Raw genomic sequence first — 24414 nt, forward strand, 5'->3', positions numbered from 1 at the left:
AGGCCCAATTTTTCTGCCCCTGTTCAACAGGGGCATGTAATTACAATTCTTGATCTAATATTTCACAGCAGGGTCCTGTGAGGGCTTACAGTGTTGTGGCAACACCAGCACCTAAGGCCCCAGTTTCTGCAGAGTATATAGGGCAGGCCCCTACTTTCAAACATCCAACTTACAAACGACTCCTACTTGCAAACGGAAGGAGACAACAGGAAGTGAGATGAAATCTACCCCTAGGAAGGGAAATTCTCTCCTGTAAGAGTTAATATGGGAAAAACATTTCTCCTTTCCACTGATGCTTTATCACCAATCCTTGTTTCTCTAAAAACCCCAAATTTTCTAAAAACATTTGTCATTGGGACAGAAAGTGAGGTGAAATCTTCTGAAGAGGAGCACAGACAACAAAACAAATGTCACAGGGGTGATAACCCTTCCCTATGTTTTCCAAAAAGCTTAAAATAGATTTTTTGGCTGGAGCTAAACACGTTAAAAATATACCTGTTCAAAATTACAAACAGATTCTACTTAACAACAAACCTACAGTCCCTGTCTTGTTTGTACCGCCTGTATACTGCTGTTCAGAGTATATAGGGCCCGGTGGCCCCACACCTTTGCGGGGTTCCCCTTAATATCCATACAAGAACCAAAGGGCCTGGTAATGGACTGGGGGGTACCCATGCCATTTGTCTCACTGATTTTCAGCCATATTGCCAGGACCTGACATTACATTAAAGCCGCAAGCAGTTTTAAATGACTTTAATTCCTTTAAAAATGTCATTTTGTGCAGGGACTGTTCTAAGCACGGGAAACACACGCCACTTTACAGGCATACTATAGACACCCCCCAGGTATGATATTTAAAGGAATATTTCACTTTTTTTTTTTTTTTTTTACTTTAAGCATCATTAAAATCACTCTGTGAATGAATGATGCAGCAGTGTGGGTGAAGCCCCACACAGCCACACTGTTTTAGTTTTGTGGCAGTGGGTGCGAAGAGAGGATCACCCACCTGCCGTCACCATAAGGGTCAGGGTGTGTGGGGCAGCTGCTTTAGTAATAAGTTACATATTACACCCTGAATATGGAAGTAGCATGTAACATGTTATTAAAAGTGAATGACATATATTGCATCAGATTATCACTGCAAATTCCTGTAACTAGCTCAGATAGTCTTCACGTGAATGCAGCTCTCATAGTTAGCACAATTATTGCAAAAGAGGAATGACTATATGCAGACAGTTGTGTGTAGATGGATGAGCTTGTCTTAGGTTGTGCATTTACAAACACACATCACTGGCAATAGGTGCCTACACAGTTTAACATAAAAAGGAGCCAAGTTCTATTACAGGTTTTCCACTGATGTACATACCATAGGCTGGAGCTGAGTACCAGGAATCATTGCATTGGCTAGCTGCATTTGCTGGGCCAGCATGGCCATGTTCTTTTGTTGAATCAGGTTATTCCGTCCATTTATCTCTAACTGTGTTTTTAAATGTGATGGTGGATGGAGATATTTACAATTCTCCCGTGAACAGCGACCCTTGGGGAAGGAAAAACAAGGCACTGTCAGTATAAATTGATGTGATATGTGTGCGCTCATAGAATGTGGAAAACAGAGCATAAACACCTTTTCTATCTTGAAATATATCTTCATGCTGTTTACATTGGCATTGAAAATGCAAGTCACCTGGTTGTTCTATCCACATTGCATGTATAAATAAGTACTGTGAGTTTATGTACTGAACAAAATTATATGCTGACTTATTGGTAATCAGATATGAAAATATTTTATATAGTCGTCAAAATAGAATATATTTACATATACGTTGCTAACGCTTGGAGCAATATTTTCTACACTCATTCTATACTCATAACTGACATCCTATCTGGTTATTTCAGCTAACTGTCACTTTGGTATCACTTTAAATTGTACAACATATCGATGCACTTGCCTGAAATGTATTACTTCAAAACCTTCATATAAAAAGGTATTATTTACTATAAGCTGCCTCTATTCCAGAGGAATAAGTAACATTTAGCTGCATCGGTATCAGATCAGGAGTTAATTATATGACAGACGCACAAGAACTGCAAAGTGCATATATCGATAGAAACAAATACAACAATCATACTCTGAACAATACACAAGTGATAAAATATAAGATATAAAGCTAAAGACGCTGGGCCTAGGACCCCTAGTATCGGCTACTCTGTTAATTATACTGCTGTTCTATTGATATCAGAGCACCTGAAGGTTTCAAACTTGTCACAGTCACAGATCTGTACCTTAATGACACAATGTAATCTAGAGTATGAGTATGACCCCTACATATTCCATCCTGTATGCGTGGGTAATGAATCTTGCAAGGGCACTTTTGTGTTGGAGAATCCATTATTACACACTCCCAAACCAGAAACTTGGCCTCTTTCAGATGCGTGCTTGTTGCTCCTTCCTCCAACATATCTGGAGTATTGAGGGCTGCTAATGCTTCACCTATAGCTCTATACAGGTCAAGTCATCTATTTACACAGCATGTCAATTTTACTATCTATCTGCAAATATAATTGACAAAAAATCTAAATAATTAATTCCAGGGCGGAACTCCCCAATTCATCACTGCAACAGCCATCTCTATATACGAACGTGAATGTAATGTTGAAAAGGCATTAATGCTTTGTCATGCTGTAGTTAAAACCAGCCAAAAAAGCAATACTTCTGACAAAAAAAATCTATACACACCCAGAGCAATAATGTCTTCAGTCTGAAAGCACATCTAAATTACCAGTGTGCTCATCTATCACACAGCACAAGGAGGTTAATAACAATGATAAAGTGTTCTGACTTGCACTGGTCAGGTACAATACATGAGCTAACAGTAGCAAAAATATCTTTAAAAATATCCAAAAGAATATGTTATTTGTATATATATATATATATATATATATATATATATATACACATATACACAGTATCTCGCAAAAGTGAGTACACCCTTCACATTTTTGTAAATATTTTATTATATCTTTTCATGTGACAGCACTGAAGAAATGACACTTTGCTACAATGTAAAGTAGTGAGTGTACAGCTTGTATAACAGTGTAAATTTGCTGTCCCATCAAAATAACTCAACACACAGCCAATAATGTCTAAACCGCTGGCAACAAAAGTGAGTACACCCCTAAGTGAAATGTCCAAATTGGGCCCAAAGTGTCAATATTTTGTGCGCTCACCATTATTTTCCAGCACTGCCTTAACCTGCTTGGGCATGGAGTTCACCCAAGCTTCACAGGTTGTCACTGGAGTCCTCTACCACTCCTCCATGACGACATCATGGAGCTGGTGGATGTTAGAGACCTTGCTCTCTTCCACCTTCCATTTGAGGATACCCCACAGATGCTCAATAGGGTTTAGGTCTGGAGACATGCTTGGCCAGTCCATCACTTTTACCCACAGCTTCTTTAGCAAGGCAGTGATCATCTTGGAGGTGTGTTTGGGGTTGTTAATATGTTGAAATACTGCCCTAAGGGAGGGGATCATGCTCTGCTTCAGTATGTCACAGTACATGTTGGCATTCACGGTTCCCTCAATGAACTTTAGCTCCCCAGTGACAGCAGCACTCATGCAGCCCAGGCCATAACACTCCCGCCACCACGCTTGACTGTAGGCAAGACACACTTGTCTTTGTACTCCTCACCTGGTTGCCACCACACATGCTTGACACCATCTGAACCAAATAAGTTTATCTTGGTCTCATCAGACCACAGGACATGGTTCCAGTAATCCATGTCCTTAGTCTGCTTGTCTTCAGCAAACTGTTTGGGGGCTTCTTTGTGCTTCATCTTTAGAAGAGGGGGGGGCATCTCTCCTGCCGCGTCTAAAAGTCAGTCCACCGCTGGGACTACTTTTATCTTGTAGAGAGTTGCCAACAGTACAAAATGATACCGGGTCGGCAAGTGGTTAAAGTCACTAGTTCTCATAAATGACTCACAGCATTGCTTCTGTAGTTCTGATGTTAGATGAGAGCTGTTGACGCAATCATCTTTCCAGATCCCTAAAAAGACTGTTTACAAACATAATACAGCCAATAAAAGCATCTGATTAATGTAGTGAAAGCGGACCTTCAGTCATTTTTTCAACTTTCCATCTATTAAATCCTCTGCCCTTGTTGTTTTAACTTTGGATAGTAAAACATTTTCTGCCAGTAAATACCTTATACAGCCCACTTCTTGTTTCTTGACTGGTCTTTAGCCTAGGCCTTTGACCTCATGCACAGCTCTCTCTCTCACTCATGTCAGAGTTTGCCAGTAAGGGAGGGGGGATGATTCAGAAGAGAGCCAAGGAGAGCTGCGGGGCTGCAGAGCTGGAGGTGTGCCTCTCTGTGTCTGTGTAAATCCAGGAAATGAACAGGCAGCAGCTTCAGCTGCCCACAATTAAAATGGATGCAGCCAAACTTAGTGGAGGGAGATTTCTGCAGCATATTTGGCAAGTACAGACTCACAGTATATATAAAATAATATGCAAAGTGGTTGAAGGGAAGCTTCAGAATGGCAAGGATGTTTCTATTACAAATTATGTGAGCAGACTGCAGTTCCTCTTAAAAGGGCATACAAGTGTTTTATTATGCTCCATTATGACATTTATTTTAACTATAATTTTTTTATGGATGACAAGGTTCACAATCCAACAACCAACAGATTATTGGCAGAGAACGAAATGACAATTTGATAGAGACCAAATATAATATAAATCGGATGCACATATCACATTATGAGATACAAGGTATTCCATTTCCTTGCTGGATCATGAAATATAGGTGTGTTTTGTGTCTAACCGATTGTTACACTAATGTATAGGAAAATAACAAAGTTTTATAAATGTAATATCATAGCAAAAATTTTGGGCTAAAGGGTTTGCTTCTGGAAGTTAGCATTTGCTTTAAACTGTTCTGATAGACCATTTCTGACATGACAATTTAACGACAGGGCCTAATTAAAGATTTTTCAAGGATTTTGGCTAATGGAGGTTTACAACATCCTGCTCTGCTTTTGGCTTGAAATAGTCTATTGAGATGTATGATGTTGAGATGTTATGATGTCTTGGCTTTCCTTCAAAAATGTTCCGTTTTGTGCCTCAATTTGGGCTGTGTTCTAGTAGGGGATTTTATGAAGTGTGTCACTGCCTCTGGCTATCCACCACAGACAAAAGATTTAAATCTGACCATTTTGTCACTAAATTGTGCATTTTGGGGAAATACTGTAAGGGTGGAGCTGTGAGCTATAAGACTTCCAAAATTTGGGGTCATCAAAACTCATCACACCTAGAACTCTAAGTTGATATATAAAACTTGTAAATAAGGCTAGGTTCACACTACTTCAGGTGCAAATTGATCACATTTTTAGCGTGAATATGTAGTGCTTCCTGGTTGCATTTTTTACATGATTTTTGATGGGTTTTTGCTGGGCTTTTTCATGCCTCTGCGTGTTTTTGGTTTGGGTCAATGATAAGCATGTTTGTTGTGACATAAATTAAAGGCGTCCTCTTCCTTTTTACTTTCGTGTTTGTCTGTGTTGTTTGGTGGTTAAGCAGTCATGTCATCTTTGTCTCTGGTATTGGCAACAGTTGTTACTGTTACTGCTGCAGTGTTGATTGAAGGAAAGGAAGAGCAGTAAGAAAAGTTTCTCAGTTACACATCAATTACATTTCAATTACACATCTTTGTCAAAAAAATGTGAGAATCCTCATTGGATTTGTTTGTGGAGGGATGTGCCTGGGAGGAGGAGTCTAGATAGGATTTAAAAGCAGTGAAATCCCATCAAAAGCATTGAATCTCATGTAGATGCATTTTTGGTGCTTTTTCATGGGATCAAAAATTGAGCTGGAATCACACCAAAGTGTTACAGAACCCCTTTTCCTTTTTGTGCTGCACTGCATTGATTTTAATGGACACCATTGAAAACATTGTGGTTGTTTTACCAAAATTGGAGATTGCAATAATCGGGTGCCGCTCTGCAAAGAAACCAATCATATTCCAGTTTTTTTTTTTGTCAAAGCTTAAAGTGTTGCTAAACCCAGGACCCTGGTCTCCATTAGTACACAGAACATGGAAAAGCAATTACCCGTATTTATCGGCATATAACACACGCTGGCATATAACACGCACCCCGATTTAAGAGGGAAGTTTCTGGAAAAAAAGCTTTTTTTTTTAAATAAACCACTTTGAAGCAAAATTATGGTCAGTGAGCATCAATGTAGCCTGATTAGTGCCCATCTGCAGCCTCAATGTAGCCTGATCTGTGTCCATCTGCAGCCTGATCTGTGCCCGTCTGCAGCCTTGCTCCTCACTACAGTCTAATCAATGCCCATCTGCAGCCTAATCAGTGCCCATCTGCAGCCTTGCTCCTCACTGCAGTCTAATCAGTGCCCATCTGCAGCCTAATCAGTGCCCATCTGCAGCCTTGCTCCTCACTGCAGTCTAATCAGTGCCCATCTGCAGCCTAATCAGTGCCCATCTGCAGCCTAATCAGTGCCCATCTGCAGCATTGCTCCTCACTGCAGCCTGATCAGTGTCCATCTACAGCATTGCTCCTCACTGCATCTTGATCAGTGCCCATCTGCAGCATTGCTCCTCACTTCAGCCTGATCAGTGTCCATCTCCAGCAGTGCTCCTTACTGCAGCCTGATCAGTGTCCATCTGCAGTATTACTCCTCACTGCAGCCTGATCAGTGCCCATCTGCAGCATTACTCCTCACTGCAGCCTGATCAGTGTCCATCTCCAGCATTGCTCCTCACTGCAGCCTGATCAGTGTCCATCTGTAGCATTGCTCCTCACTGCAGTCTGATCAGTGTCCATCTGCAGCATTGCTCCTCACTGCATCTTGATCAGTGCCCATCTGCAGCATTACTCCTCACTGCAGCCTGATCAGTGCCCATCTGCAGCACTGCTCCTCACTGCAGCCTGATCAGTGTCCATCTGCAGCATTGCTCCTCACTGCAGCCTGATCAGTGTCCATCTCCAGCATTGCTCCTCACTGCAGCCTGATCAGTGTCCATCTGCAGTATTACTCCTCACTGCAGCCTGATCAGTGCCCATCTGCAGCATTACTCCTCACTGCAGCCTGATCAGTGTCCATCTGTAGCATTGCTCCTCACTGCTGCCTGATCAGTGTCCATCTCCAGCATTGCTCCTCATTGCAGCCTGATCAGTGTCCATCTCCAGCATTGCTCCTCACTGTAGCCTGATCAGTGTCCATCTGCAGTATTACTCCTCACTGCAGCCTGATCAGTGCCCATCTGCAGCATTACTCCTCACTGCAGCCTGATCAGTGCCCATCTGCAGCATTACTCCTCACTGCAGCCTGATCAGTGTCCATCTCCAGCATTGCTCCTCACTGCTGCCTGATCAGTGTCCATCTCCAGCATTGCTCCTCATTGCAGCCTGATCAGTGTCCATCTCCAGCATTGCTCCTCACTGCAGCCTGATCAGTGTCCATCTGCAGACTTGCCGAAACAGACAGAGCCAGATCTCCTGTGTACTAGGCTCGGCGACATGCCCAGTCCTGCCCCTTGGCCCAGATCCTATGATGGACATAACGCCGGTCCAATGCCGGGACGTCAATGCTAGGAGCCGTGTCCAGGGGGCAGGACTGAGCGTGACTGCGAGCAGAGCCGAGTACACAGGAGATCCAGCTCTATTTCAGTGGCGCTTCTACCCTCCTTCCCCTCGGTTGCAGCCTATATTGGCGTATAACACACACACATGCGATTTTCCCCCTATTTTATGGGGGAAGAAATGCGTGTTATACGCCAATAAATATGGTATTTTACTAAATATAAAATGCTAAAAAGCTTTTCTCATCAGCAGTATATAGCAGTCTTGTGACTTCTATCAATGTCTGGTTAAAGCTTGTAGGAGAAGTTTTCATTCAACTCAACTGACTGTCCTATAAGGCTGCAGGGTCCCTGACTCCCTGTCTGGGCAGTGCTGGTTGTCCCTGTGCGGATTACATGCACCATCTAACGAAAAAAAAAAAAAAAAACAACTCTCTAGGGATGCACATCAAACTGAGCATGTGCAGAGTGACTCCAAAGGCTCTGTCTTATCAGGACATGGATTGGGGACAGTGGAAGAAGGGGAGGATCAGAGAAGATAGGATCAAACAGCCTTTTTACACAATGTGGAGGATTAACCCCTTAGGTTCCACAGTGGGTATAACAAGCATTCTTTACTGCATATACAGACTGATTTTACTATTGTGGGTTTAGTAACACTTTAATTGAACAAGCTGCCCCAGTTTTAGTAAATCGACTCAGTGTGATTACCATTGTCATGTGATTCTGTGTCACTCAGGTTGCATCTGAAATCACACTAGTGTGAAGCAAGCCTAAATGTGTATAAAGCACTATATACATTTGCTTTTCTAAGCTCCAGTCTCCACAATTTCATTTCTTTATTATTTATCTCAATAAGTAACATAGTAACAGTATTGCTACACAGTTTTCTGCAAATACTGGCTGTATGTTTGATTTTCTGTATCTGTCCTATCACATTTCATGCACTATAGATACATCACATATGCAAACATGTGAAACACCAGGTTATTTTTTTGTATGGTGATTATTACACAAGGAAATGCAGTTTAAGAATGTTTGGGTCAATTCAGTAAGCAGGGAATTGATACATATTCCTATAATTGGAAAATATATGTGATTACATTACGTATCTAAAATTGATTGCTTGGAAAGCAATAGGTCATATTCCAAGCAGAGGAAGAAATAAAAACTCAATATAATTGCTCAATTACCACTTATCCTATCTGTGATCACCGGCACTGGTCTGCAGTCATGCCTAGCATGCCAGAAAATCAAAGGGAAGATTCTGAGGATGGTAAGAGTCAGGCTGCTGCCAGAATAGGGTAGCTCAGAAACTTAATCAGCAGGAATATGAAAGTGAGAGGGGAAAGCACAGACGGCTATCATATGATGTTTTTCTTTTGCTATCACATCAACAACATTTCGGCTGAAAGCCCAGGCTCTGCTAAACAGCCAGCCTTTGTGTAATTAAATTACACAGCATTATGCAGCTTTTTAGACCCTGGCCTCAGTAAGAAAAGCCACACTTCATCTCACAAGAACGTTCATTTCAGCTAAGCCTTGTTCGCTACCAGCAATCTGAACTACGTATGTCCAGATATGATCCCACATATACACAGTGTACATACATCCCTGTAACTTCTTACTCCGTATATTTGACAACATTTGACATTGTAAGGCAAAATGATAATATCTATCTATTCAGATATGCCGATGCAGGCTGCTGTGGCTAATGGAAACTGTTTTTGTTTTTTTTTTAAATAGTGATAGGACTACAGTTATCTACCGTTAGCAAAGAGATGTTCAAATAATCAGAAAAGCAGTCTTAAAACGGAGTTCCACACAAAAATGGAACTTCCGCTTTTCGGAACCCTCCCCCCCTCCGGTGTCACATTTGGCACCTTTCAGGGGGGAGGGGGGTGCAGATACCTGTCTAAGACAGGTATTTGCACCCACTTCTGGCATAGACTCCCATGGGAGTCTATGCCTCTTCCTGTCAGTCTGCGCTGTCTCCTGGGAAACACACAGCTCCCAGGACTTAGCGGGGACCAGTTACGATGCGCAGCGCGACTCGCGCATGCGCAGTAGGGAACCAGGAAGTGAAGCCGCAACGCTTCACTTCCTGATTCCCTCACCTAGGATGGCGGCGGCAGCTGCCGAGAACCGAGCGGGTTCTCGGCATCGCCTGCCGACATCGCTGGACCCTGGGACAGGTAAGTGGCCATGTATTAAAAGTCAGCAGCTGCAGTATTTGTAGCTGCTGGCTTTTAATATTTTTTTTTTTGGCGGTTTAGGTGGACCCCCGCTTTAAGTCGAACTAAACTCTCCTATGCTCTTCACATTGTGTACAATGACTGGCATTTTTTGCACCTGATCAATGTCAGTCAATCCCCTACTCTTGCTACCTTCAGGCGATCCCTGAAAACTTATCTCTTCAGAAAAGCCTATAACGTCTCTAACTAATCTTTTACCACTTCCATCAGCTCATTCTCCACAGTTACAACCTTTTGTACCACCTGCCCCACCCTATTAGATTGTAAGCTCTTCTGAGCAGGGCCCTCTTAATCCTCTTGTATTTTATTGTATTATAACTGTATCATCCCCCTTTTATATTGTAAAGAGCTGCGTAAACTGTTGGCGCTATATAAATCCTGTATAATATTAATAATAATAACAACACAAGGGCACATAGAAAAAAATTGTTTTCCTATGAGCCCCATTCACTGCACACCACAATGCTGTTGTGATGTGCGGTGAAAATGCAGACAAATGCTGCATTTTTCTGAAGTGCAATGGATATCACTGCCAGTCACCATAGCACAGCGCAACATGATGCAAAGCAGAAATTTGAATGGAGTGTAACTCTGTACACGCTTAATAAAGCTACACAAATGTAAACAGTGTGATGCAGCACATGGTACCACTGTCTCATCAGATACCAGCCTGCATGCTTAAACATTTCAGCATGCGGCTAGGGGCCCTGTAGCTGATCGACAGTTACCATGCTGCTTGACATGTGATCAGCTGTGACACCTGCCATATGAATATTAAGTAACATTTGATATCTTAAATTTGAACTGTTTGTTGTGGAAAACAGCTGCATTCTAATGCCGCGTACACACGGTCGAATTTCCAACAACAAATGTTCAATGTGAGCTTGTTGTCAGAAATTCCGACCGTGTGTAGGCTCCATCAGACATTTGTTGTCGGAATTTCCGACAACAAAAACTTGAGAGCTGGTTCTCAAATTTTCAGACAACAAAATCCGTTGTCGGAAATTCCGAGTGTGTGTACACAATTGCAACGCACAAAATTCCACGCATGCTCGGAATCAAGCAGAAGAGCCGCACTGGCTATTGAACTTCACTTTTCTCGGCTCGTCGTACGTGTTGTACGTCACCGTGTTCTTGACGCTCGGAATTTCCGACAAGATTTGTGTGACCGTGTGTATGCAAGACAAGTTTGAGCCAACATCCGTCGGAAATAAATCCAGGATTTTGTTGTCGGAATGTCCGATTCCGTGGCATAAGTGTAATACACTACCCAATAGGCCCTCCTGTATGGAATGTGAGAGGTATGAATAGTATGAATAGGGCATTTAAACCTGCATGGAAAAATGACAGTTATAAAAATAAATGAAGAGGGAAAACTGCACATTTTTCACCTGAACATCATGAAAACTAGCCTGTCACAACATGTAATTTAATATTGTCTACAAACTGTACAATTTCACTACTGTCCTGCTAATCACATCTTTTAGAAAGGTAGAGAACAATCATATTAATATAACCATTACGAGTAAGAATTCATCTATCTATCTATCTATCTATCTATCTATATATATGTATTGTACATACACACACGCAATGTGTACTGTCCAACTATTATTCTTGCTCTTATGAGATTCTGAATTCCAATCATATATGTTAATTATGTTGCTTTGACAGGCCTTTGTCAGTACGGGACTATACAACAGCATCACCTAGTTATCAACACAGACAGCGGCGGAACAGCTGATGATTTCTTCCATGTAAAGGTTAAGTAGCAATCCACATCAAGCAGCAGGGGGCAAAAAGGCCAAGGCCCTGAGCTTTCAAGCTCACTGGCGGCAGTTGGTTGTTAAGTAAGGACTTCCTTTGTCTGTTGTGCTTCACTAGAAAGTCAACACCATGCTGTGCAAATTTCTTGTTTGTACTGAGGGCACAGATTTTACAAATCTGCAAACAGGTCAGACATATCAATTTATCTTCCTTGGCTGTTTGTTCAAACAGGCTTTCCAAACAGTGCAACTTGACCAGTTTAATGGAAACAAGTACTTGTGTATTTGCTTTTTGGGTTTATAGGACCGTGTGATGTAATTATACAACAATTCTATATATTGGTTTATTAACACAATAACTATTATGTAGCTAGGTACAGGATTATAATTGTGCTATTTTAATTTTTTTACATATGATGTTACTTCTACCATATACACTATGGGGGAGATTTATTAAAACTGAAGCACCCAGAATCTGGTGCAGCTGTGCATGGTATCAGCCTCTTACTTCAGATTGTTCAATAAAACGTTGACAATAAAACCTGGAATCTGATTGGATTCTATGCACAGCTGCACCAGATGTTGCACTCTCCAGTTTTAGTAAATAAACCTCATAGGCTTACATAGAGGTGCGTTAACAGGCTGAGAAAAAAGAAACCGCCAAACACCTCTAAAAGCAGCATTTTTAAGCCCAGTGTGTATATGACTATATGGGGGGGGGGGGGGGGGCAGACAGTGATTCTAGGCCCTTACCACTCCAAATCTAAAAAAAAAAAAAAACTGACAGGTGTCATGTTCTTGGCACAGAAAACCCATGTACTATCACCATACAGGTGGATCATACATTCCTATTGAATAATACGGATTTTATCTGTTGTTTTTTTTACCAGTATATTAGATCAAAAGCTACCTATATTGTCAGCATTTACAGGGAGTCCTTCATCATAGATATACATGGGTTGCCACTGCTGACTTGTTTATGAAGATGCTATGGGGCTGTTTTCCTTTTTCTTCTTAACAAGTTATTAACACTTAATATTGACATGGTTGTTCTAGGTCACTGACTAAGGGCTTGTTTACACTTGCAGTGGTGTGGTGGTTAAAACGTGTGGGAGGCTGTATTTTTACCATGCCCCCAACTGCTCCCTTTTAAGTTGCAAAGGCAGCAGTCGGAGGGTGTACACATGAAATGGCCACAATGATTTGCTTTGTGGTCGTGGCAGGAATAATACCCAATGTTGCGTTTGGTAGGCACTACGGCCCATCAAACACAGTCAATTCAAGGGGTTAACACAGGTGGTGAAGAGGTGACGTACTGCCTGCTCACCTTTGAAACACCACTGAAAAGTGATCCAAGTATGGAGCAGCTGGTCTTGCCACTAGTGTAAACAAGCCCAGAGTGGGGTTGATTTACTACAGAAGTAGAGACATTTTAATTAGCAACCTGATTGCTTATTTAGCTTTGTAAATAAGGTAAATGTATATGCATTTGTGGGTATTCACATACATACAAATGTATGTGAATACCCAATCATTTGCAAGGGAAATTAAAAACAGGATTTTTGCTTGGGCATGACCGAATTAGTAGAGTGAACACAGATTTAAATTACCCACTATGTTAAAGAAACAATAATTCCATTTCATTCATTCCATTCTAACTAAGAGGTCCTTACTTTTTAAGTAATTAGCCTCACTAAGTAGGGAAAGGGATATCAAAGCCAGAACATGCACTGTGAAAAAAGTCAGCAATGACAGCTCTATTTCAACAAGTTTGTGGTTAAAGTACTCTTCCAGCCAACAATTTTTATTTTTGTTTTGGATAGAGCAAGGAAAAGTTAGAATGTCTGGTTTTCGTTGCTGTTTCAGGCAAATCTATCTTCACCTTTTGTCATCAGGACAGAAAGTGAGGGGAAATTACAAATTATCCATTTGCCACCAGTATGGGAGTAGAGACAATATCTTATAATAGTGACATCTGTTATGGTAATAAAGTATAAAAAATTCCTGATGGGGACACGGACAGCAATAGAAACATATGTAGATGTTCTAACTTCTAACCCTTCTCTGCTATTCTAGAAGTTTGGTTTTAATTAATTCTGAACTTGGTTAATGACAACACTCCAGGCAGTACCAGGCAAAACTATTCAGAATTGTAATATATGGCTGGACAGATATACCCTTGGAGCAATATATACTGTTGTAACTAAATAAGTTTTTCAAATTTATTAATTTCAGATTATGATTAAATAAGGTAAGTGCCACTGAAATTACTATGTGGATAGATTTATATGTTTAATATTGTACTATAATATAGGAAAGAAACTGTGATATTTCATCATCTAGATTAAATGGTATAAAGGAGTTCTCAAACAAAAGGAAATATGCATTGTTCTCGGTTTCACTCTAACGTTTTAATTGCTGTGATCCTTTTAGACTAACAAGTAATTATATTGTCTGCATTTAAATTCTATTTTTAATAGCTCAGGGACAGATGATTATTCCAAGCTGTGTCCTCCTTTTCCACTGGCAAAGAAAATGTATGTTAGCCCTGTTAATAGTTTACATTAAAAAATACACATACTAAAAAATTTTGAAAGCATAATTTTACACTCGTGAGGATACCTGCAAATAATAGACAGAGATCAAACATAAATAAGTAAAAACAATAAATCTTGAAAGAGCATTTACGAAAGAAATGCACGCATGCATGCCTAGATCTAATTAAGAGTGTAATTGGCTTTGGGCTTTCTTTGCAGCGACATCAGGAATAGTGGCTTTAAAAGGGCCCATAAAGTCATCCAACAGTGCCCTCAATGGTTTTCCATTTAAACAGAGAAATTCCAAGACGGCTGAAAAAAGTCACACAAAGAAGCAGGGTTGGCCAAAGCAGAAGAGTAGACTCCTGCTTCTGGTACTATGTTTGTTGGAAGGGGGGTGCTGCAGCTGTATCAGAAGCATCTCTTGGCTCTGCACCAACTCTTGCATTGTACATGACCGAGTTGTCAAACAGACAGCCCAGTCCTGCACATGACACTGGGAAAGTAATCTGTGGGGCTCCTCTATCAGTGTGAGAGCTGGGCCATGCTCTGTATAAGAAATACTGACAGCGGCTCTTGATAAACAGAACACAGTGAACTGGTTGTCAAAATGACAGCAGAACCCCAATGATTTCACCTGGAGAGTAATCTGCCAACCTGGGCTGTCAGTGTGACAGCCAGGTCCTGCTCTTCAGTCATTGATTTATGAAGGAAGTCAGCAGTTGCACACTTTGGCATCTTTGCTTACATCTGTGTCAAATAAGATTGACATATTTTGTGGGAGAAGTACCAACTTGTGGTTCCTTTTCTATTAACAACATTAGCAAAAAGCTCCAACCAGAGGCAACCCTAGTGCCAGAGAAATTTGACCTAAAAAAAAAAATAAAAATAAAAAAAGGATCCTAGAGGCGTTGAAACTTTAACCACCTCAATACAGGGCACTTTCACCCCCTTCCTGCCCAAGCCATTTTTCAGCTTTCAGCGCTGTCGCAATTTGAATGACAATTGCGCGGTCATGCAACACTGCACCCTCATGAAATTTTTATAACTTTTTTCCCCACAAATAGAGCTTTCTTTTGGTAGTATTTGATCCCCTCTGCGTTTTTTATTTATTGCGCTATAAACAAAAGAAGAGGGACAAGTTTGAAAAAACACAATATTTTTTACTTTTTGCTATAATAAATATCCAATTTTTTCCTCAGTTTAGGCCGTTATGTATATTTCTACATATTTTTGGTAAAAAAAAATCGCAATAAGCGTATATTGGTTTGCGCAAAAGTGATAGCGTCTACAAAATAGGGGATGGATTTATATCATTTTTATTATTTTTTTTTTTTTTTACTATTAATGGCGGCGATCTGCGATTTTTATTGTGACTGCGATATTGTGGCAGACATATCAGACACTTTTGACACATTTTTGGGAGCATTTACATTTATACAGCGATCCGTGCTATAAAAATGCATTGATTACTGTATAAATGTGACTGGCAGGGAAGGGGTTAACACTAGGGGGTGATCGAGGGGTTAATGTGTGTCCAAGGGGAGTGATTCTAACTGTGGGGGGAGGGGACTGACTGGGGGAGGTGACCGATCGGTGTTCCTATGTACAAGGGACACACATCGGTCTCCTCTCCTCTCTGACAGGACATGGATCTGTGTGTTTACACACAAAGATCCACGGTCCTGCTCTGTTACCCGGCAATCGCGTGTGCCCGGCGGACATTGCGGCCGCCGGGCACGCGCATCGTGTCCCGAGCAACGTGGCGGGCACGCGCCCCCTAGTGGCTCAGGAGGGCGATCACGTCATATGACGTCTGCCCAGAACAACAGCTGCCTCGCCCAGCCGTCATATGACAGTAGGCGGGCAGCTAGTGATTAAAGCAGTTCTTCAGTTACTTGTGGAAAAATGAGAAATCAGGATATAGTGTTGCAGAGGAGAATGTTGTTCAAGTTATGTTCAATCTCGGACAACTACTCCCACCGACTCCACAATACGCTGGTCAGTCTGCGGAGTACCATCAGTGACAGATTGTTACACCCACGATGCACCACAGAGTGACACAGGAAATCATTTTTGCCTGTGGCGATCAAGATATATAATTATTTTCTGTGAGGGCTGGAGGTGAAGATTTAATTCTGGTTTATGATCAGGATTTTGTGTTGTTTTTATAGTATGTTGGTATTGTGTTGGTTATTATTTGGGTGGTGTTAGAGAAAGTGGTGTATTATTTGTATTTTGTAGTTTAACTATCTGTTGTTTTAATTTGTGTAATTTATTCTATGTTGTATTTTAATTGTATGGATGTTTTATGTGTAGTGTAGTTTTAATTTTGTTAGTTGGTGTTACTGGTTGTTAATGGTAATTTTGTTGTGTCTTTGCATCTTGTTCAGTTTATTGTTGTGATCTTGTGTTGTCTTTGTTAAGTGTGTCTGTGTCGTAACAATTTCCCAATTTCCCTTTGGGATTAACAAAGTATTCTGTATTCTGTGTATTCTGTAGCCAGATGCAGTCTATTTGCTCCACTGCAGGCGGTGGAGCATCAGTGCAGAGGCAGAGGAAGTCAGGAGGAACATGGTTCCTCTGTGATTTCATGGGTCACTGGCAGCGATCTAGTTAGATGCTGACAGCCCATGTGACTCAAGCAGCCATCTTGGGTCAGGCAGAGTCTATTTAAGACCCTGGCTCCTGAGTTTGGAATGCGCATGTGGGTAGTGTGGGGACAGGTCACCTGTCTGTCAGGGATAGTAATAGCAACAGGGAAAGGTTCCAGATGAGTAGGGAAAGTCTAAGGATTCACCACTTCTTCAGGAAACCTCCCTACTTGGGCATGGACTGGCCAGGTCACATTCTGCCCCTCCAGACAGACGCTGTCAGTTGCGCTGAGACCTGCTCTGCTACAATCTGCTGTTTATCTGTGACTATTCCCGGTCGAGCTGTCTTTTGCCGGACTTGTTGTGAACTGCTATATTTTGATTACAATACAAGTTCTTTCTACTGCAACTGGACTGTGTGTGAGTTACTGCCACCGCACCACTCTGCACCCTCCCACAAGAAGCTACAAAAACTGTAGCTGCTGAATTTAATTAAACAGACACTCACCTGTCCCAGGATCCAGCGCTGTCTTTACCCGGCCGTTTTCTTCACCGGTGTTTTGTCCCCGGGGGCCTGCATAATAACTGTTGACAGCCGACTGTGACTGCTTGCGGCTTTGCAGCTAGCTGCTCAATGTGCATGCACCGCGCTGCACTATCTGAACAGTCCCGCAGCTTTCTGGGACCTGTGATGTGTCCTAGAAGGCTGCGGAGGAAGGGGATGGTGAACTTCTTCTCTGATTGCCGCAGAGCTCCGACCGGACATTGGAGCAGATACCTGTCAAAACCAAGTACCCACTCCCCCCCCCCAATAGAATTATGTGCCAAATGTGAAGGAGGAGGGGAGCTGAACTTCCCATTTTGGGTGGAGTTCCGCTTTAAAATCATATAAGGCAGTGAGAGGAGAAAAAACATTCAGAGAGCTTATCGGCTAAGGTTAGGCTGCTTGCAACAAACGGGGCTAGCTTCCAGTGGGTACCCAGCAGGTTACCAGAAAAAAACATCTACAGGTAGGAGGGCCAGACCAAATGGTAGTGCAAACTAATGAAGCAATTTGGACTTTCCTGTCATTTGTTCTGGCACTTCTTCTAGTGGCACGGAGAAATTTGACCTGGCACTGTCTCCCAGGGCTTCCTTCTAAGCAACCAAAATGTTTCTATGTCACACAAATGTACAAAATCAATTTAGTAAATTGTGGCAATTTATAAAGACAAACCTGAGGTAATCCACTGGAGAAACCAGAGAAGGAATTCCATAAAGACTTATGTGCATGGACACTTGTTTGACTCTGAACTGCCTTTCTTCCCCAAACAAGTCAAAATTAATGCAAACAGAACTCAAAGCAATTTAAATCAATTTTTTTTTTACTTTGATTGCACTTTCCTCCTTTGCCTGTTTTGTTTTTCAGTTTATAAATATTTAGTTACTGTGGAAAATTACTATTTTGAAGTACACTTAAGGAAATGTTGACATGGAGACAGGCTGCCTAAAAATCATGAAAAAAAAAAAGATATGGCAAAACAAATTGTACTACTTTTTCGGAAGTTTCTTTCCCAGATCCCTTCCATTTAACAAATTATGCTAGGTGAAAAAGCACCTGCTAATTATATTAAACTGTTAAAGTAGACATGATACTAAGCTGAGAAGGATATACGGAAGGTGCAGTAGCCAATTTTTGGCACAGTACCATGTAAGACGTTCTTGCATGGTGGTGAAGGAGGGAGGGATGGAGGATGGTCCAATGTTTTTGTATAAGGACTGTTGGAAAGTGTGAGAAGTGCTCGCATTCGCTCTCATGTAATGTAATAGTACAAGCAAAATATGTTTTTTTTTTTCTATTTCCTTGCAAGTGATTGGGTATGGTTTGCAAAGTGAATTTTTACCACATTCTCCAAGCTAAGGAAAAGTTCCTTTGCAAAGTGAATAGCATATTTTCCTTTAATAGATCAAAGAGTCAATCAACAAACAGTAAATGAATTTAAAGCTTAGTTCTGGGATGAATGACAACCAGAAGACTGAGAACATCCTATAACTACAAAACCCACCACCTGAGAAAGCATCACTACAGCACCCTGTACTCACATTAAAATAATTAAGACATTGGTGCTAACATCGTCAAGTCAGCACCACTCTCTGCATCATTAAGAACCACCCACCACTGAAGAAGATTCAAAGAGGACCCTGTGAATCACATGACCAGACCAACAACATCTTAAATAGGCTAGTATAAAGGAAAAGAAAAAATGCAGCCTGGGTGGTGTGGGCCCCAGGGAAGCGGCCCTGTATGTGATAGGTTTGAGCCCAGGGTTGAACCTCAAATATGTTTGGCATAAATATGAGCCTATCCTAAGACAAAAACAATGTCTGGAGTGTGTAACACTCCTGCTCCATCATAGTTGCTGGGTTCATTGCAGCATCCTGGTTTTGGCTGCATTCTCCTTGTCTGCCTGTCCACCTGCAAGGTGATTGATGTAGCCAGTCTCTAGGTGGAAACTAACCCTGTTTTAAGCAAGCCAAACCCTTAGAGTCTGGCTTGTGATAGTGTGTGCAACACATGCTTCAAGCTTTCTGTTTGTCTGCCCTGTTCCTGTGTCTGCTAGTTTGGATTCCCTTGTTGACAACCTTGGATCGGATATTGACTATGCACAGAACTCAGCCTGCCCTGAACCCAAACTGTCACTGACCACTCTGCCTGCCTGCCAATCGCAAGTACCTGTTCGTTGTGCTCAGTTCAAGTACCTATTTGCTATGCTTAGTTTGCGCCTGCCCTGCTATGGTAGCCAGGCACTATAGCATTGTGTATAAGACCTGAGGGCAACCAAGTACTGGTAGGCCTGCTTGCCTCTTTGGAAAGGGGGCTGCTATAGGTTAAGAACACAGGAACCAGCAATAGTGCCCGACCACCTACGCTAGGGGTAGGTGTGACAAACATTAAAAAAGGGTAGAGTTGATAAATACAATTCTGCTGGCAGTCTTCTTTATTCCTTAGAAAAAAAAGTTAGTAGTAGTATCAGCTTAACGACTTTAGTTGTAACACCTGTACATCTCTTATGGACCAAGGCAATTTTTATTATTCTGCAATGGGCTTATTGATTAAGCAATCACTTTGACTTTTTCTTAAGATAACAAAGTAATACATACATAAGTTTAATAGGGGGTTAAATAGAAACAAATTTCATATTGAAAAAACAACTTTTTATTTACTCGTCAGAATACTTTAACTGACATCATATGCAAATCAAAGCTCATCCCTTTGATCTGCAGATTAATGGAACAGAGTGGACAGAAAGGTATGGCACTTGTGGGTTGATTTACTAAAAGCAAATAGACTGTGTAAAATACAATTGCACTCTGTAACAGCAGTGGCTCCAGAGCTTAGTAAATGAGCAGAAGCTCTGCTGACTTCCATCATCCAATCATGTGCAAGTAAAAATGTTTTTTTTTTATTTTTTAGTTTCCTTACACGTGATTAGGTATTCTAAAGCGGAGCTTTACCTAATTTACTAAGCTCAGGAGCATCTGCAGTCTACGTGCCTTTGGTAAATCAACCCCATGGCATCTATGTCCTTTCTGAACAGTGTTTATAAACACTGTGTCGGATGGTCCTATTTTTTTAAGAGCAGCAGCTCTTACAGCTATCAATTTGGCAGTTGGGAATTACTGGCAAGCACAGGGATTGGGGGGGGGGGGGACTACAGTGCAAACCCTGCTGTATATTTTGATTAGGTTTTTTTAAGGGCATGTGTAGTAGGTTAAGTATCTAAAACTGGTTAATATTGCTTTTTACAAATTTCTTCCTGTATGGTTTAGATGGTTTACAAAATAGATGATCACTGACAGAGTATAAGTTAAGCTATCTAATACAGCAAGTAAAAATAGCCTTGTTTTGCCAAGCTAAACCCACAGTTTGACTCTTTTATGACTATCCTCTTTTTAAGAAGTCCAATTTATTTTTAAATGCACTCCTATATGTAGGATAGTGTAAACAATATACCCTGGCTTCCAACATAGCCAGTATTTAAACAGAGATCACTCTGTATCCCATTGTAGTTAGATCTCCTTTATTTTGTGAAATATTTTTAGCTTCTATTTTTAACAATGACTGCGGTCTGGGAAGGCTTTAATTTGAAGCTTTGAGAGAAGGACTTGGCACATATGTGGAATTACCTAGCTATACAGATACATATAAAGAAAAAACATAAATCAGTATAGAATGGTAACTTAAATGTATTATAATGTACTCATTTTTATTACTAGGAAAGAGTCTTTTTACTTTAATACTTTTATTGTCATACCATTTTTTTTCCTGTCTCACACCCAGGATTCCTATTATATATGTTGTCACCCTTTTGTTTTTGCATATGTGTTTTTTCAATTATAATTAAAGTATATATCTAAAGACAAAAGTTTTTTTTTTTTCATTTTGAATAGAGTAGAAGAGGGTTCAAACCGCCGTCAGTTGTGTTTTTTTTGCCATCTATGTCTCATTAAAGAGCTAGTTCACCTTCATAAAAAACTAGATAAGGGATGTCTATAGATGATGGTGTGGTTTTTGACCAAAATCGAATAATGCCCTTCCTATGAGTGAAGTCATTCATGTACCTCCTGAAGCCTGACCTAAAAACTCCTAGGACATTGCTAAGATGTTGATAAATGAGGCCCAGCTAATACTGTATAAAACCGCGCTCCATTCTGTACAATGGAACTGTTCTATTAGGAGTGACTCAAGACACTCCGACTTAGAAAATGGTTCCTGTACTACTTTGGGGCGACTTCAAAGGGGCTTGCATTGACTTCTATACAGAAGTCATTTTGCAAGCCGCAATGAAGTCGCGCTTGTACGGGGAGGTTTCAGAGTTGGGCAACTTTGAAGCTGCCCCTATGTGAACCGGCACTAAAGTTGCAGTGGCTTCATAAGATCATAGATTTTTATCCAGCTGGGTTGTTACTGATGATTTTTCATCAGTAATAAAAAGAAGTCTGACTTTGCATGATCGATATAATTATAATAGCTGGAAACTATTTAGAGCAACACGTACACTTTTTTTTCAAACATGTTTAATACATTAGGCCCTGTGTAGTAGACTATTGGTATTAAGTTACTAGTTTGAAAACGTGGCTTTTGCTAAGGGCTGCCATGTACTCTTGTAATTGCAAATGCAGTTCTACATCTTTGCACTGATATCCTCTGAATAAAAACACATCTATTTCCCTGTGGACCACTGACATTTCTGTAGGACTCAATATAAGTAAGTGCTTCTAGCAGGGAAACTCTCTCCTTGTGACTCAGACTTAAGCTGTTGCCATGGCAACAAGGCATAATAGGAGCTACTGAATCAAATCAGTGTTTTACATTTTGCATAAAATATTAACACATTCACGGAAGAAGAAGAAGAAGCTGTCAAATAGTATATGTTCATGGCTATCTACTGCCTCTCTTACAACAGCACCTACATGTTGCTCTAAATAACAGCAGTGTTTATATTGACACACGGAGCTTCCTCGCACATGGTCGACATCTTAATTATGGCTGAATAAAATTATAGCTTGCTCCAGCCAATATGTGTCCCAAAGCCAACAGAAAAAATAAATAAAAAAGACAACTTCTCAGCAGAAGGAGCTGAAGTCTCCCACGGCTGAATCAGGAAACAAAAGAACAGCTTGAATATTTTGGAGTCTTGAAAATTCCTGAATGCTACAGATTGATAACAAAACTGTAAAAGAAAAAAAAAAAAAACAATGATTACAGCGTAGAGGTAACCCAAAGGCCAGGCCATTTGAGAAACCAACTAAAACCATAGACTGAAAAGCATATTGTGGGTATCATGGAAGGGTTTAAGCAGAAATCAATTTGCACTTTATTTCACCATAAATGACAAAGGACCTAATGTTCCATATTGTGAGGCATGGGGTCTGTGGTTAAGAGTTTAGAACATTTATAACATATCCAGTACTTTGATCAATACATAAAATCCAATCAAATTAGATGGCAGAGACACTTGTTCTGCTACCCAAGGAGGCCACATAGTAAGACATCTCATCTTTATACAGCTACTGTGAAATAACAGTAAGGTGAAAGAGCATCCAGTTACTGGTTGGAGTTGGCATTTGGCCCACAGTATGTAAGGTAAATATATCTTTTTTTTCTGACATCATTGGTGCTTGCTCCCTGGCTCTGTGAAATTGTAAGATAGATCATATATATCAGTGGTCTCCAAACTGCGGTCTTTTGCTAGCCTTTATTTGGCCCTTGGGAGCACTGTTCCTCCAACTGATATGAGGCACTACCTACCTACTTTCTCCTACTGACACCAACAGTGGGGCATAATTCCTGCCACTGACACCAATGATGGGACACTATTCCTCTCACTGATACCGATGTTGGAGAGCTAATCATCCCACTGATACCAATGAGGGGGCACTATTTCTCCCACTGATACTGATGATGAGGAGCTATTCATCCCACTGTTACCAATGATGGGGAGCTATTCATCCCACTGTTACCAATGATGGGGAGCTATTCATCCCACTGTTACCAATGATGGGGAGCTATTCATCCCACTGATACCGATGATGGCGAGCTAATCATCCCACTGACAGGATTGATGGGGAACTATTCATCCCACTGACAGCACTGATGGGGCACTATTCCCCTCACTGATACTGATGAAGATCTATCCATCCCACTGATACCAATGATGGAGCACTATTCCTCCCAGATAGCAAGCAATTGAGCTGCAAGTTTGAAAATGACTTGCTAAGCTATTGCTAGACTTCACAAGTTTGTTGCACAATTACAGCAAATCCACTTTGCGTGACTCCAGATCAACTTTCTTTGCAAACATTCTGCAAGTCTGCCACAAGTTCTGGTTCAGTTATGTTGTGCAATAGTCATCCTACCACAGGGGTCACTGTGGCTGAATTTTCATACTGTAGACTTGCAGAGCTCTTGCTGTAGACTCATCACTGCAACTTTGCTCTTGCTAGAGACTTGCCATGCAAATTTGCTACAAATTGGAAAAGTGTCAACTAGAACTTGTGCTTCAAGTGCTCTGCAAATGTACAACTTGCCAGTGCAAAAGTGCAGCTAGTTAACAGACTTACAATTCAACACTGCCACATATTTGTGGCAAGTTATCCTTGCTATCTGGGCTCCCACTGATACCGATGATGGGGAGCTATTCATCCCACTGATACCAATGATGGTGCACTATTCCTCAATCATCCGATTGATAACAATTATAGAGCACTATTCCTCCTCCTACTGACCACAGGTGTTCTTTCATTTTTTTTTTATACCACCAACCACCAAGACTGGCAACACTGTACTCCTTCTGATGCTGAGATGTTTTACTCCCACTAGCCACAATAATCCCCCCCAACAATCGAAAGATAGCTACATACAGTAGATATAAAAATATATAATAGTTTGAAATGGTACAGCATACTGCATTTAGCTGAATAGTATACTACATGTATATTGCATATTACATGTTTCATCACTGATCAAGTTTTTTCTGTATGTGACCAAAGGTCCAAAGCCAAAGGAGATACAGAAGCTGTATTAGTGTAAAAAAAACAGCATACAGCAGTATTCATCCAGAGAGTGCCTTGACAAGGTTTGCATAATATGTACTCTTGAGACAAAGATGGGC

At 41.0% G+C, this 24414-nt stretch overlaps 1 protein-coding gene across 28 annotated transcripts in view; it reads right to left on the bottom strand.

Annotated features, from left to right (window-relative positions):
- The window catches only part of MBNL1 (muscleblind like splicing regulator 1), a 289440-nt gene that overhangs the window by 57785 nt on the left and 207241 nt on the right, over positions 1–24414 (bottom strand). For all 28 annotated transcript variants that reach the window (XM_073626033.1, XM_073626017.1, XM_073626025.1 and 25 more), the window contains one exon: positions 1367–1537. In XM_073626033.1, coding sequence (XP_073482134.1) covers positions 1367–1435 — 69 coding nt within the window. In that variant the 5' untranslated portion in view covers positions 1436–1537. The remainder of the gene's footprint in view (positions 1–1366; positions 1538–24414) is intronic.

This window comes from Aquarana catesbeiana, linkage group LG04 (genome assembly GCF_042186555.1).
Source record: "Aquarana catesbeiana isolate 2022-GZ linkage group LG04, ASM4218655v1, whole genome shotgun sequence".
In the NCBI taxonomy this organism is placed as follows: domain Eukaryota; kingdom Metazoa; phylum Chordata; class Amphibia; order Anura; family Ranidae; genus Aquarana; species Aquarana catesbeiana.